Source organism: Malaclemys terrapin, chromosome 11 (assembly GCF_027887155.1).
Source record: "Malaclemys terrapin pileata isolate rMalTer1 chromosome 11, rMalTer1.hap1, whole genome shotgun sequence".
NCBI lineage: Eukaryota > Metazoa > Chordata > Testudines > Emydidae > Malaclemys > Malaclemys terrapin.
The window spans coordinates 47,541,215-47,556,395 of record NC_071515.1 but is presented as its reverse complement, the minus strand read 5'-3'; the positions used below and the strand labels follow the sequence as shown (position 1 = coordinate 47,556,395).

Sequence of the window (15,181 nt, the reverse complement as noted above, 5' to 3'; positions counted from 1 at the left end):
CTACTGGTGAAGCTGCATCTGCCAATGAGGAGGCAGCAAAAGCCTACCCTGAACAATTAAAGAAAATCATAGAGGAAAGGGGCTATCTTCCAGAACAAGTTTATGGGTGATTTAAGGGATTTTCAAGGGTCATTTTGACTATCCATGGTTTTCGCTTTACGTGCTGACCGCGGAACGTAACCCCAGCATAAGATGAGACAGACCTGTAGTGACAAACTAAGTTGTTCTACTTCTTTACAATATGCCGAATGGTTGTCTGTGTAGTGGTACTATTAATGGAACAGCATAGCACAGCATTAAGGAACATGCTGCTTTCAACAACTGAAATCAGTCGGCGTCTCATGTGTGCAGATGGCCATAGGTTCTTGTATCTTTTGTTTCCTCTCTTGTGTATAATGTCTGGTTTTGTGCCTGTCACCATGGTATCTGAGCACCATCCAGTGTTTTGTTAAAACTAGTCCTGATACATGTAGCCATTTCTTATTGTAATACATTTTGCATGATATTGTACCATCCTGTAGCAGAGCAGTGTCATCAGACCTACATAAACATGGCTGTGTATTTAAACAAGAAAGACTTACTAAGGCCCAACGGAGACTCCATGTAGGTGCAGCAGTTTACTTGCAAAGATTGGGCTGTATGGATGTCACGTAGACCGTAACTCCTTCCCCCCCCCCTCTTCTGAGTACGCATTTCAATAAATATTTAATTACATAATCACAGCTTTTGTACAGGGATGTAAAAGTGCTACTTAACACTGTTTGATGATACTGTTTGGCAAATGCAATATAACAGTAGATGTATATGGTGCATGTAGCATTTTGTATTGCTCCCTCTGTGCTGTGATTATATTGTAATTAGGGAGGGGGCACAAACTCAAAGTTTGGAGGGTCAGACAAGTATCCAGAACTGTGCATGCTTGTTCTAAATCTTTGAGGGCCCTGTTCATGACTTGTTCTCCTTGTGTCATCTCCTCTGACACCTCCCGTTAACACTATCTGGGGGAAGGGTTGATAGTAAAGTTGGTCTGGGATTTTTTTTTTTTTACAATTTTTGTTGTTGTTGAAAAAATGCCAATTTGTTGAAACTGACCAGTCTCCTGACTCAAGCTTTTTGAAATGTGTAAACGTTGTCAATGTTTTGTTTTGACATTTTCAGAATGAAAGTTTCCAGTTTTCCAGTTCAAAACAGCTTTTTATTTAGAAATCTAAGTCAATTAGACTGAAAAATTTTTTTTAAAGGAAAATTTGAGTATGACTTTTTGTCCGGATTCAGGATGAGAAATCTTCTCTCAAAAATATGGATGGGACATAAATTGTGTCCTGCCTAGCTCTACTTGGTAGCCTTTCCCTTCTTGCTTTGAGACCAGAATGAGTCTTCAAGGGAGATTTCTCAGTCCTCCCCCAGCAGCAGGTATCTGTGTTGGTAAAGTGATGCCTCAAAAGGCCTGGATTTCTGAGGTGATGAGGTTTTTTCTAGGGTTCATTAAATGCTGTCTAGTCCTCTGACCTGAGTGATTAGTTAAATATTAAACAGTACATAAGGAGCCTGATTTCAGCTGGTGTAAATCACTGTAGCTCTCTTGACTTCAATGGTGTTAGATTGATTTACATCAGTGGCTGATCTGGCCCCCTACCTTCAGTACTTTGTCTTGAGTGGTAGGTCTCAGTACTTAACATCTCTAGTCATTGTGTGACTGCCTCATAGAGAATCAGAGGAACTACACTGTCTAAGTGCAAGAGACTAGCCTAAAGGTATTTTGGAAACAAGCTAAAGGGTCTTCATTTTTGTACAGAATGTGGGTCATCTAAAGCTAAAAACCATATCTTCCTGTACTTAGAATTGTGAACAGAAGAAATCTTGCAAACTTCATTTTTGTTTGTATAAGACATAACTCACAACAGTTTGCCTAATAACCTGTTGGGTGACTTGAGGGAAGTTACAAAAAGGTATAAAATCAGTTTCATTGTCCTGTGCCAGCGTTTCAGGAACATAAGAGCACGCTTTAAGTAATTCTGATTTTTAACAATGCTTTTCCTTTTTTACTTCCTATAAGTTATGCAGCTAATTTCCTGCCCATCTATAGACTACAGTGAGGAATATTCCATTTAGAGGAAGACTGCTAATCTTTGGGAAGAGGAAGAAATAGTGTACATTATACAAGATGCCTTGAGGCAGTATGCATTGCCCTTACATTGCATTGGTGGAGGAAAATTATGCGCTCATAGCCCACAATCACACCTAGCTACTTATATTGTAATAATCTTACATTCACATGGGGATATTTAGGAATAAAAGGCACCAAGTACTTCAGAACCTAGTATATAGAAATAGCTTCACCTGCTACAAAAGTGCAGTCACTTGTGGGCTGAAATTCATCCAGTTCAACAGCACTCGGAAGTACTCCACAACAGTGAGTGAAGAGTTACATTATTCAACTGCATGTACAGTGGGAAGTTTAGGTAGGCAGAATGTAATTACACACACAGAAATGTGGCACAGTCACTGGTGCTGTCACCCTTCATTTTTGTGAAAAATATCTTTGAGATTTAATGATCAGAGTGTTGTTTCTTCGAATACCTTTACAAACACAATAAACTATATTTTATATCTAGAAAATAAGAGTGAGGTCCCAGCAGGGGAGCACCCAGTGAGTCTCTCCTCTTTGGTATGCTGCATTTGATCACAAAATAACTACAGCCTCTACAGCAGAGAAGAGATCTTCTCTCCATTTAAAAGAACAGTTCAAATAAAACAACGTAGAACAGATACAAGACACATACCCAACAGTTAAGGCTTCTGGTTTACAATTTAGCTGAAAGATACCCTTGAAGCAGTTTGAGGGCTTGTCTACACACACACACACACACACACACACACATTGTGCTTAACTGTACCAGTTATACAGCCACCCACCCCTGGTGTGAACACAACTATATCAGTGTAAAAGTATTTTATTCCCCCTATGGGAAGGGGGAAAGAGCTATACTAGTATAAGGTACCTTTATACTTGCATACCTACGTCGATAGGAGGGATTCACTGAGAACTATTTCAGCAAAAGATCACACCCCTGAATTAAGTAATTGTATCAATACAAAAATTGTGTAACATCCGACTACCATACTGGGGGAATGGTTAATTTACTGACTCAGAAGCAGTAGTGTCACCTTCTGAATCACCAACACCATTTCCTGGAGCACCTGGGTTTTTCCTATCTTCTATGCAAGTACTGACCTACCTTGACCTTATGGTAGCTGAAGCAACCACAACCGTAGGTCATATTGTAATGTGAAGAGAGAGCTATCATAAATGCTATGTAATGTGTATTTCCTTTCTCTGATACAAACACACACACACTGTTTTGTACCTGTTAGCATATTTATAATGAAATGTTATTTACATACGTTGTTAGAGTGACTCTCACAAATATAACTGTCTTAAAAATGCTGAGCCAAGTTCTTTGGCTGGTGTAAATCACTGTGGTTCTTCTTAAGTTAAGGGAGCTATGCCAGTTTACACCAACTGAGGCCTTCGCTTATATGGCCAGAATTTTCAGAAGGGCTCAGCACCCACATTGTGCCAGTCTTAAAGCATTCAAAACCCAGCACGTCTTATTAAGAACAAGGAGACTGGCTGATTGCTTTTGAAAGTTTGGCCACTTTACTTAGTTGTCTAACTGGGAGCTGAGCTTTTTTTTGAAAATCTGACCCACTTGTGTGTGCTGAGCCCTTTTGGAAAATTTGGTCCCGTTAAGTACATCTCCTTGTACTTAATTCCTTTCCTGATAAGTCTACTAGCATTCCCCCATAAAGGACTACAGCACTAATTAAACTGTCCACTTTGTTGCTAGTAGCTTACCAACGAATAATCACAGTCGCATGCATGTTGCAGCCTCCGTTTTCTGCCTCCCTGTTCAGGTCTTTATATACACAAGAATATATATAACACAAGAATATAGATGGCCAAAGCATGTCTCCTTTTCAGCCTGCTAACTCGTACAGTTTTAAACTAGTATCACATTCCATTTATTTAAATATACTGTTTTCTTTCCCTGGTGGCATAGCTTTAAATATGGACCTGAAGTCATACGTCACTAAAAATTCCCATACTGACACCTTCCTCTTATCTTACTAGTTTCACATCTGTAAAGGCAGACTATTTTCTATTCTTCTATTAGGAAGATCAGGAACTTGATTATTTTTCCCTAATAAAAGCCTTATATAAAAGCATAAATTGTGTTTGAAACATTTCTAGTATGAAAGATTACCTTGTGTATTCTGCCTTATCTCCCCATGAATCTTCTTGCTTTGAAGCTTACCAGGAGCATAATTGCTTTGATGTAGCAGGGATTGTGATCTATAATAATATTTTCGCTTCTGCGTTACTGAACTGAAGTTTCATTTAAAGTTTGCCTAAGCTCACTCTTTAACACCTAAAAAGAATGTTAGAAAAGTGCTGTAGTGGCAGAAACACTGTTAAATCGTGGTCGTGCTGAATGTGGCTATTCTGATTATAAACTGTCTTTAGAGAGAAACAGTGACTCAGGTGCATCTTCTGATTTCTAATTCATTTGAAGTTAAGTTTTAATTTTCATGTCATAATTCCCATAGCAATAGCTGTGATTCCAGCCACCTCATTAAACATGAATTTAGTGACAGACACAACTGGCCTAACAATCAGATCCTATGGTTTTGAGGATCTCCCCTAGCCAGGGGCATCCGTGTAGAGGCCTACTGTGCTGCTCAAATGGAGTCTCACAGCAAAGATTCCACCACTGCCTCCAAAACCACCACCCCCTTATTGAGGTTCCACTGCATGGAGGGCATACCACAAAAGGAACCCCCAAAAAAACACTAACACCACTTCAAGTTGCAGTTTTTGGTGGATTCCCACCAACTGTCCAGCAGTGGGAAGATGCACATCCCTGTTCCCCTTTTCCTGGCTCACCCTCTCTATGACTACATCCAGATTCCGCCATAAGCTTCAGGAACATGTTTTCCTTTGATGATGTCCAAGCAAAAGATTTATGGCATTTTGTTCATTCTGTTTGAAATAGAAGTCTGTCATAGTTGTGTCCTGGGGACTGTTGTGTTTGCGGGAGGAGGGGTTACTGATTTCTGGCTCTAAGAATTGGAATTGGAGATATTCATTACATACAATACATAAACATAAATCCTGTAACAGAATTGGGTGCCTTCAGAGTACCCCCTTACGGCCAGAAGTCACTCTGTAGTATCCTGCCTCTGTTGTCCCTCTTCAGGGTCCATTACATACACTTCTTTTATGGTCAAAATACTCCTCCTGGGGGTCTGGATTAGAAGATTAACTCAAAATAAAATTCAAACTCTACCAAACATATGTTTCTGTTACTCCTCCCAGGCCTTTCCTGGTTTGGTAGGCCATTATGAAGCCCTACCTGGAGTCTTAGTCCCAATCTGCTGTTTACACCTGCTCACTCCTAGCAGTCTCTCATCCCTGAACAAACTGCAGCCTCCAGCTACTGTTTGTAGGGGAGATCACTTGATTCCTCTCAGGTGTGCCTCTTTAAAGTAATCAGAGTTGTCTAACCCTTGGCCCTCCAGCCCTTCCTGTTACACATCCCAACATATGGAAAAAGGTCTGTTGTGACAATTGGTCTATCTTTTGCCTGCTTAGGAATTTACCATGGAAAGTAGATGGTTATTTTCAATAAAGAATGTTGATTAAAAACAGGTGCAAGAAGACCAACAGTAAAAACTAGATTAGTGCAAACAACAAAGCTTAATACTAAAGTCAGACTGTTAAGTCAGATTTAGTAAGCAAGGAAATACAAGTCTGGAAATTTAATAAGTCAAAACTGCTGTGTCATATTAGACCTAAATGGCTGACATATAATGAGGAGATGGCCTATTCCACCCATCACACCCTTTTTAAGCCCTTAAATAAAATGGGGCACGGAACAAGTGGAGGCTACTGAAACAAGTTTCCCCATTGTGTCAGCTGCTGCTCCCTTCCCTTCTCCCCACCCCCCATTACCTGGGACCCCAGATCTTCTTTATCGTAATCCTGAGGGATGTCATGACCAGCTCCAGCTGAATCCCAAACACCACCTGAAATGAAACCGGATTGGATTTTAGCAGCAGCAGCAACAGCTCCAGCTTATGCCAACTAACTTCCCTTTTACCCAAAAAGACAATTAGTACAATATTTAATACCTTCTAAAAGACTGTCAAACAAGGGACTCTTTTCTTCTAATGCTCTCTCCAGCTAAAGGGAACAAGAATGTTGTTAAAATAAAATCCTTACTTAATATTTTACACTTCAAATGCTTTAACTGTTTTTACTTTTCTGTATCTTTAATAAATGGTTTTAAAAAGTCAATATTTTTGTCATGGTATTAAGCAGACACCCAAACTCTGTACACCCAAACCCGGCCCTCGTTTAACACCATTGAATGTTAACACCTCTGACCCACTTATTCCATCTAAATTAATACAGCAGGTCCTAGGTTTTTGCTAGTTTTCACTGCTTGGTATTGTTAACCTGTAGATGAAAGGTGTTCTGAAATTCTTTGTAGTGTTTCTTATATTGGCATTCTTAGATATGACAGGAAAGGGATGTGTCCATTGTTTACTTGGTGATTTTTATTTATTTATTTTCTGTTCCATAATAGAAAACTTTCTGGTGTTTCGGACAGTCGAATAATCATTAAGCTCAACACTTGTGTGTTCAGATCAGAAAGCTGATGATATACAACAATCAGACTCAGTCTTGCAAACACTTAAACATGCATAACACAGTGGAACTATGCATGTGCATATATAGCTTGAACCAAAGCCAAACTGACTTCATTAAGCCTTGATTCAGGCCCTCATTTCAGGCCCTAAGTGTTTGCATGGGCAGGACCATAGTACATAACACTGGGTGATTTTGATAATTTGTCCCATGTACTTGATTGTTTTAAGTGTCTGATATTGATGCACGTTGTTACGTGACATGATAAAACTACAAATTTACCTTTGTATGCAGTGTTGGTTCCAGGATATTACAAGGATAAGGTGAGTGGGGTAATAACTTTTATTGCACCAACTTCTGTGCATGAGAGAGACAAGCTTTCAAGCTACACAGAGCTTTTCTTCAGGTCTGGGAAAGGTACTATGAGTGTCACAGTTTAATAATACAAGGTGGAACAGATTGATTAGCATAAGTAGTTGGACCACTCTCCACCTTGAATGTGTGCTGTTAACACCTGTGCAGTGATGGGACAAAATGGGGGAAGGGAGGGTTAGTTGGTTACAGATTAGTCTAATAAACCATAAATCCAGTGTCTTTGTTAGTACCTAGCAGAGTTAGGAATTTAAGTTCCCAGGCTTGTCTTTTGAACGTGTTGTGCAGGTTTCTTTTGGGGATGAGAACTGATAGGTCAGATACAGAGTGATGGCTTTGTGAAAAGTGTTCACCCACAAGTGGTCTTTTTTTTTCACTTTTCTGTGTGAGTTCATTTGAGAGCGTAGTGATTGTGTCTTTTATCGTTTTTCTGTGTGACAAACACCCCATCACCTGTGGGTGAACACTTTTCACAAAGAAGTCAGATATAAAGTGATCTATCAGTCCTCATCCTCAAACCTGCACAACACTTTCAAAAGATGAGCCTGGGAGTTTAAATTCATAACTCTGCTAGGCACTAAAAATTGTGGACTGAACAGAGACACTGGATTTATGGTTTATTACACTAATCTGTAATTAGTGTAATCACTGCAGAGGTTGTATCACTGCAGAGGTGTTAACTGGACACTCCACCTTGCATGGTCCCTTTTTGGAATATGTGCTAACTACCTATGTTAAACAATCTGTTCCACCTTGTCTTTAGCTATGACAGTACCTTTTCTAGGTCTGAAAAACAGCTCTGTGTAGCTCGACAGCTTGTCTCTTTCACCAACAGAAGTTGATCCAATAAAAGATATTACCCTCACCCACCTTGTCTCTCAAATTTACCTTTGGTAATTAACTATCCTTTTCTTTCTGATCACTTTTCAGGTCTGTTAATTTGTCCATCTTTTCAGTGATGAGACAGCGCTGGGAAGTATGGATAAAAATATTGGAGAGCAGCTTAATAAAGCTTATGAAGCCTTTCGACAGGCATGCATGGATAGAGACCATGCTGTGAAAGAACTGCAGCAAAAAGTATGTGTTGGTTTTTGTTTTTTAAAGCTATCCCTTCTGTTGAGAATCATAGTAAATGTGGAGACTTCAGTTTTGCTTTACTTCAGCAACTGAAGTTTCAGTGCATCTTGTTAAAGATAGAAATTGCAATTAAAAAGCAAACTACTCAATCAAAGAATAGCACATTATGGTGTGTGTGGGGGGGGACACCAAATATGCATGTGTATCTGGCAGTCTTTAATCTTTTATTCATTTCTAATTTTGAAGTGGTTTTAGGTGGGGGAAAGGTGTTGTCTATGGAGGATAATCAGGGAGATCTTTAAAAATGTAAATGTATCTTTGCTGTCTACAAAGTATCCATCTTTCATGGAAAATATTAAATCTAATTATTTTTCTTATTTTATAGCAAATTGATAGGGAAATCTGAAGCTCTTTCAGACAGTTATTTATATTGTTACTTACCTGACCCAAAGATGTGCCTTATAAGTTATTAATAATTAGTTGTATTGGGGTCTTTAGGCACTGTGCTAGATGCTGTACAAGCACATCGAAAGATAGTTTCTGTCATACGTATTTTTAATTAACTTACCTAAATTACAAGCTGTTTCAATATTAACACTTTTTAAAATACAGGAGTCAAACGGTATACTTATATCCTTTTATCCAACAATGAGCAGTGAAGAGGGCGGTTCAAGGAAGATTCTTAACAATTTGGAGCCCTTTGGGTTTTTGGACTGATGCGAACAAGCATTTACAAGGATAGATTGCGACCATGTTGGACACAACAACATTTCCATGAGTTGTCTGGAGCTACTAGTCGCACATACAGTCCAATACTCTGCAAAAACAGCAGTTTGTGGTTTTGTGATACTGCCTAGCACACAGTGGTCTCTAGAGCATTTCAAATCCTGCTCTTCAATGGAATCTCTCATTCTTCATCAGTTCACACACAGTTCAGTGGATGTGGCTATGGTGGGGTCTGTCTGGAGGAACATGGGTCCTAAACTATCTTACAGTTCAGAGAGAGGAAGTAATGGAGTTGGGGGTAAGGAAATGTCTGCCAGAGAGCACACTTTATTCTGAAATCCAGTAACCCTGCCTCCCCCCAAAAAGACCCACTGCAGAATAGCCTGGTGCTCAGGGCACTTATTTGGATGTGGGAGACCTCAGTTCAAATGCACTCTCTGCCTGAGTCAAAGACCAGACGCCTGACCCTGGGTCACCCATATCCTAGCTGAGTGCCTTACCCACAAGCTATTTGCTATTCTGGCTTGGGGCTCTCGCTCTCTCAACACCACTGAGACGTTCCTAAACTCTAACTCTGTGTTCTTTGAAATTAATTGCCAAATTATAAACTTAATTTTGTCCTCTTTGGATACATATGCTGCACTCAAAACAAGAAAATAAATACATGCTTATGGAACAGCCTTTCTAAAGCTCAGTGGAAAATTAGAACATAAGGAACAAATGGGTGAGAATGTGTGTATTCTACAGTGACGGAAACAAATTTCTATGGGATTTTGTTGTGCATTTTTTTTTGTTTGTTTTGTTTAGAGACAAGCAATACACAGATCTTCCATAAAGTGTTCATAATAGCTTGTCTTTGCCCTAATCAACCTTCAGCAATCAGAGTCTCTGACTGCAGAAAAGAACCATTAAAGGTAAAAGTATTTCCTAAGGGAAGTCAACCTTTAGAAACTGCAGGTTTTTACCAAACATGAGAGTTTTTTTTTTTTTTTTGGATGACCTACATATGTTGCTTGCTCTAATGTTTCCTTCCTTTTCCTCTGTTCGCTCCATGGCCTTAGCACTTTGTTGGCTTGTCCAGCATTCTGTTGTTAACAGTTTACTAAAGTTACTGGTAGGCCACTTGTTTTGCCAGTCTCTAGAGTTGGGAGCCATGTCAAACACACAGAAGCCAGAGTCATCTTGGCCAGATGGTGTTTGATACAGATGGATAGTTGGTTGTCATGCAGATCTTCTAGTTGGTAACTTGTTGCTGCCATCTGACTCAAAGAATAATTTGTGCACACTGGCTGTCAAAAGCATCTTCTCTTCTGTCTGTTTTAGCTGTCATGTCTGTGCTCTGTACAGAAGTGTTGACAAGACATTGCTGTTGTACATTTTCAATTTGGTTTTCAGTGATTTTTCTGCTTTCTGAGGTCTTTTATAGCTGCTGGAGTGTACTGCTCTATGATCACTTTTTTTTTTTTTAAATGCTCTCATAGTGCAACAATTACTCAGCCTTTCAGAGTAACCTTTAGTCCGATTGTAGGTTTATTCTTGCATGTTGTACGGACAAATGCATCTTTTCAATAAAAAGTCTTTTTAACTTTAGTGAGGCTTACAATACAGATACAATAACAGTGAAGTAACTCATTTAAACACACTAATCTTGCCCCCACTCTTTTTGTGCAGTAATTTCAGAAAAAATTCAAATAATCCTCCTAAAACTTTCTTGTTAGAATTTCACAAGTTTTCTCCCATAACTTCAGCACTATTAGTGTTGTACCATCAGAAATGGGCTAGTGGAATCATGTGTATATATATATATTTTTAATCCTGTTATTCAGCTACCTGAATGGTCCCTGATTGTTGTTCAGTTAACTGGCTGACTAATATTCATCTACCCTAGAGTAGCTCAGTGCTCTTCTAGGTTCTAACAGGGCAGATCAACCTAGGGGAGGAGATCAGGCAAAGTTAGATGAAGAGTAACACTGATCAGCTATTCTTTTCTTTGCTAGTTGGGCTCTCCCCCCCATCCTCTTCCAGGAGTCTTGGAAGGCAAAGGTAGCCTTGTGATGGTATTAAATATAGACATGTATATTTATTCCTATTTTTTAGTTAAACAACAAACAGGTATGGGGAGTGGAACTATAATATTGTTTCAAATTAAATTTGAAAAAACTAATTAATATCTTTACTTAGACATTTAGATTTATTTCCTGAAAAGTTAAATTGATAGTGACCTTATATAGCTATAACTGGGGTAACTAACCGACTCTGTGAAAAAATAAATAAATACCCAAATCCTAACTTTAAAACACAAATAATTTAATTTGTGGTTACGACTGAAAATTGCCTCTTGTATAAACGTTATCCTGACATTTACTACCATCACTGTTAACCAAGACTTACAGCAATCTTGTTTTATCTAATAGTTTACCTTTTTCCAATCAGTACAGACTTAAAATTAGACCTGTCACAGGTGACAACTGTCAAGTTTCTGTGCACAAATTGTAGCCGCAGGCATCCTAAAAAGAGAGCTGATAAACTGTATCTGCTAAAACTGAAGCCCTTAATCAAAACAAAATAAGACTAATGCTAATTAAATTATTGTATTTTCAGACAGAAAGCTATACGCAGCAAATATGTGAACAGCAGGAACAGATAGAGTTTCAAAAAAGTATGATTACAAAACTTAAATCACAGTTGGCTCCTGTGAATGCTAACAGAGGTACGTACTCTAATTTGTGTGCTTTATATGTCTTTCCTTTTATCATGTATTATACTGCAGAATAGTTTAGTTTTGACTTCTTTATTGCTTCAGATTCTACAATGTGTATCCCCAAAAGGACTCTGAGGTAATGCTATATTTAATGGTAATAAGACTATTTGTGAACAGAAAGATTTAACATACTTTTGTATTTTTCAAATTTTGTTTATAAAATGAAAAATCTTGGAAACCTTTTTGTATTTTCTTCGAGAAGAAACAGTGAGGATTTTTAAAAAAAATATACAGCTTTCTCACATTGAAGTCAATGGACTTCAGTTGAGTAGAGTTGTTAATTGTAGTAACAAATTATCTGCGAACATGATATGACTTATTTTTATGAATATTGATCACAATTGTTTGACTAATTTGTGTGAACAAGTTTTAGCCTATAGTCTGGTCGAGAACTGGGTAAATAGGTGTGACTTTCTATGTTGTGTGAGTGGTCAGCTAAGTTACATGGCACTCTTTTTTGTTAACTTATTGGGTTACTTAAGCTTTAGAAACAGGAGTTTCTCTTTCTGTTCAAATTGTCAGTGAACATTCTTAATTAACTGAATCAATTCTACACAGGATAGAAATGAACTTTTCAAAATGGCCATTAAAACTCTTTCAGTAAAAGCACTCCTGTGAATATTTATTTATTCATACTAGTCTAACGCTTTTCCTTTTCACAAATGCCAGCAAAGCTGGTGGCTTTATTTTCAACAATGTGTTTATTGCTGGATTTGCCCATCTGTCTGAGTATTAGAGGGCAGAATTGGGCCTCTGTTGGATTAATACTAGGTCCAATAAAGGAAACTAACATAAACTTAATATGTATTTACAGTGATACTTGGCCCAGTGAAAATACCAAATTCATATGATGCATTTTTTTTTTTTTTAAATCTTAACGTGGCTGGGGGGGGACATGCAGTGATGCTCAGAGAGCTGTTTTTATTTTACAGGTAGTGCACATGGCCATGTTCTGGTGCCCGAAGATAGTGAAACCTGGAGAAATGACACCTCCCCTAATCTAACTTTTGATCAGCTCCATGAAAAACTGAAACTAGCAATGCAAAGAGAGAAACTTTTAAAGGTACAGTAGCCTGATTGTCTTTAACATGATTATTATATTTATGCTTTTAGGTTCTAAATGGAGAAATGAACTTTCAGAGATGCCCTGAACTGCTCCCTTTCCAGGGTCTTATGGGCTTGATCCTCAGCTGATGTCAATTAGCATAGCTGCACCAAAGTTGGTTGAGCTGTGCTGATTTCCACCAGTTGAGGATAAGGCTCTGACTCTTCCCAGCTCTGTTGCTGTTTGGCAGCGTGGATCATGGGAATAATATTGACTCAGAAAAAGAAGGGGGGGAGACCCTGTCTGCTCACTTATTTCTTCACCTCACATATGTGACAGTCAAGAAGGAGCCCCCCTTTTCTGTAATGAGAATCTGTCACAATGCAGTTGTCGGGGTGGGGATGGGGACTTGGCAAGTCTGTGCGGCGGCACAGTGATTGGGGTGAGAAGTGACTTCCTAAACTGGCTGGATATATTCCTTTCCCCCATCCGCAGCTGGCTGAAGTCACACCAGTGTTTTCATCATAGACCTACTGAGGTTGGCAGGGATGAGAATAGAGCAGCAGTGGTCAGGAGGGAAGAAGTGATTTACATGAGGCTCCCACACCCAGAGCAGACCTTGTGCACCAAGCTGATCCTTTCTCTGAATTGCTCGGCCTGCTGAGTCTTCTGGGGCTTGCACATCCCATAAGGCTGAATTGTCAGTCTGAGCATGACCCCACAGTGTTGTCTTAATAAACCTTGTGAAACCAAAAGCTCAGACTAAAAAAGTTAATTTGGGGATTTGTTTGCTAAATCTGAGCCATGGACAAAGTGATCCTGCATTTCGGTGAACTAAGCACATTTTAATCAGAGGTGTTAATTTGAAAATCATTTTATCGGATTAGTGACAGTTGCTAATTATCTTGTAGGAATCTAATTTGATTCTTTTTTTTTTTTTTTTAAATAAGCATTTTCAGTTTATTGTTACTAAGGCCATTTTAGAATGAACGGATGATACAAGAATCTCATCCTCATATAGTCTCTGCTTCTGGCTTAGCACTTGTAACCCCACAATATAATTTCCATGGTAGTTTTTTGCGTTTAATTAGAAAATGAGAGTAGAATTTTGTTGAAGAGTTAATTCCTTGTCAAAACATCTTTGCAGGTCTTTCCATTTCTCTGTATTGAATTTCATTATTATTATTATGTGTATTCCAGTAGAGCCTAGAGGTCCAGCCATGATTGGGGGTCTCATTGTAATCTGTATTGTACAAACAAATATTAAGAGACAGCCCCTACCTTGAGGAGCTTACAATCTATCTAAATAAGACAGAAAAGGAGTGTGAGAAAGGAAGCTGAATTATCCCAATCTTACAGATAAGGACCTGAGACACAGAGATTATGATGTGCTTACATTGTCATGGGAAGTCTATGACAGAGCTGGGAAATGAACTTTGATCTTCTGAGTTCTAGTCCAGTGTCTTAACCACAAGACTGTCTTTTCGAGGCACAAACTACCTATCGGTACCTGCTTCTAGACTATTCAGGTATCTCTCTGATTTACAAAATGATGTGCATGAGTAAGAGATGTATCAGTTGTAAATTTAATCACTTACTTAATATGGATCTTTGGTATATATTGAACAAAATTGATCCTCCTAGTATTTCATTTGCCACCCTGTCCAATCTAAATAGCTTTCTCTTGTAAACGCTGTCTTCAGTAGAAGAGTCGGTTCTTTATCAACCCAAATGTGGTAGTTCGCTTACTATTGTGCGGGGGGCGGGGAAGGGAAATGCTCTATCAAATTTTTTTTCCTAAACCAGGTAAACTATATCCACAGCCATTGTCCTCCATCACATGAACTCCTTTCTGCTACATCCCTAGCAAAACTGTCTCATTCACTAGCTGTATAAATTCAGTACGTGTAAATCCATGGTGGTGGGATTTAAATTAAAATAGTTTGTGTCCCCTCATTTTGTCTCTGGTTAGTGTTTAGATTTACAGAGGTTCTGAAATTGTGGGTGAGCACCCCAAAGTGGGTCACAATCCTGTTTTAATGGGGTCACCAGGGCTGACTTAGACTTGCTTGGGCCCAGGGCCAAAGCCCAAACCCAAAAGCTTCAGCCCTGGGCGGTAGGGCTCAGGTTACAGGCCCCATGCCTGGGGCTGAGCTCAAGGGTTTTGGCCCCCCGGCCTGGAGGGGGGAGGGCTTGGCTTTGCCACCCCCTTTTCCCCAGGGTGACGGGGCTTAGGCAGGCTCAGGCTTTGGTCCCCCTCTTGCAGTCCTGTCATAATTTTTGTTGTCAGAAGAGGGTCGTGGTGCAATGAAGTTTGAGAACCTCTGGTTTAGAACATTCCCCAATTGTATAATTGCCCGTATCCCTTTCAGAAGTCTGATTTGTCTCACGTAGCTCCAAGTTAGCTTTTAAATGAGGTGTATTTGCTTATACAATCAGACATACAAATACAAAAGTGTCACAGCACAGAGTTATTGAAAAATTG

General features: G+C 39.1%; 1 protein-coding gene across 2 annotated transcripts in view; it reads left to right on the top strand.

The window, feature by feature from the left end:
* Positions 1 to 15,181, top strand: part of TANK (TRAF family member associated NFKB activator) — a 36,124-nt gene that overhangs the window by 2,203 nt on the left and 18,740 nt on the right. For both annotated transcript variants that reach the window (XM_054044304.1, XM_054044303.1), the window contains exons 2-4: positions 8,018 to 8,164; positions 11,492 to 11,600; positions 12,584 to 12,714. In XM_054044304.1, the coding sequence (XP_053900279.1) occupies positions 8,066 to 8,164; positions 11,492 to 11,600; positions 12,584 to 12,714 (339 nt within the window). In that variant the 5' untranslated portion in view covers positions 8,018 to 8,065. The remainder of the gene's footprint in view (positions 1 to 8,017; positions 8,165 to 11,491; positions 11,601 to 12,583; positions 12,715 to 15,181) is intronic.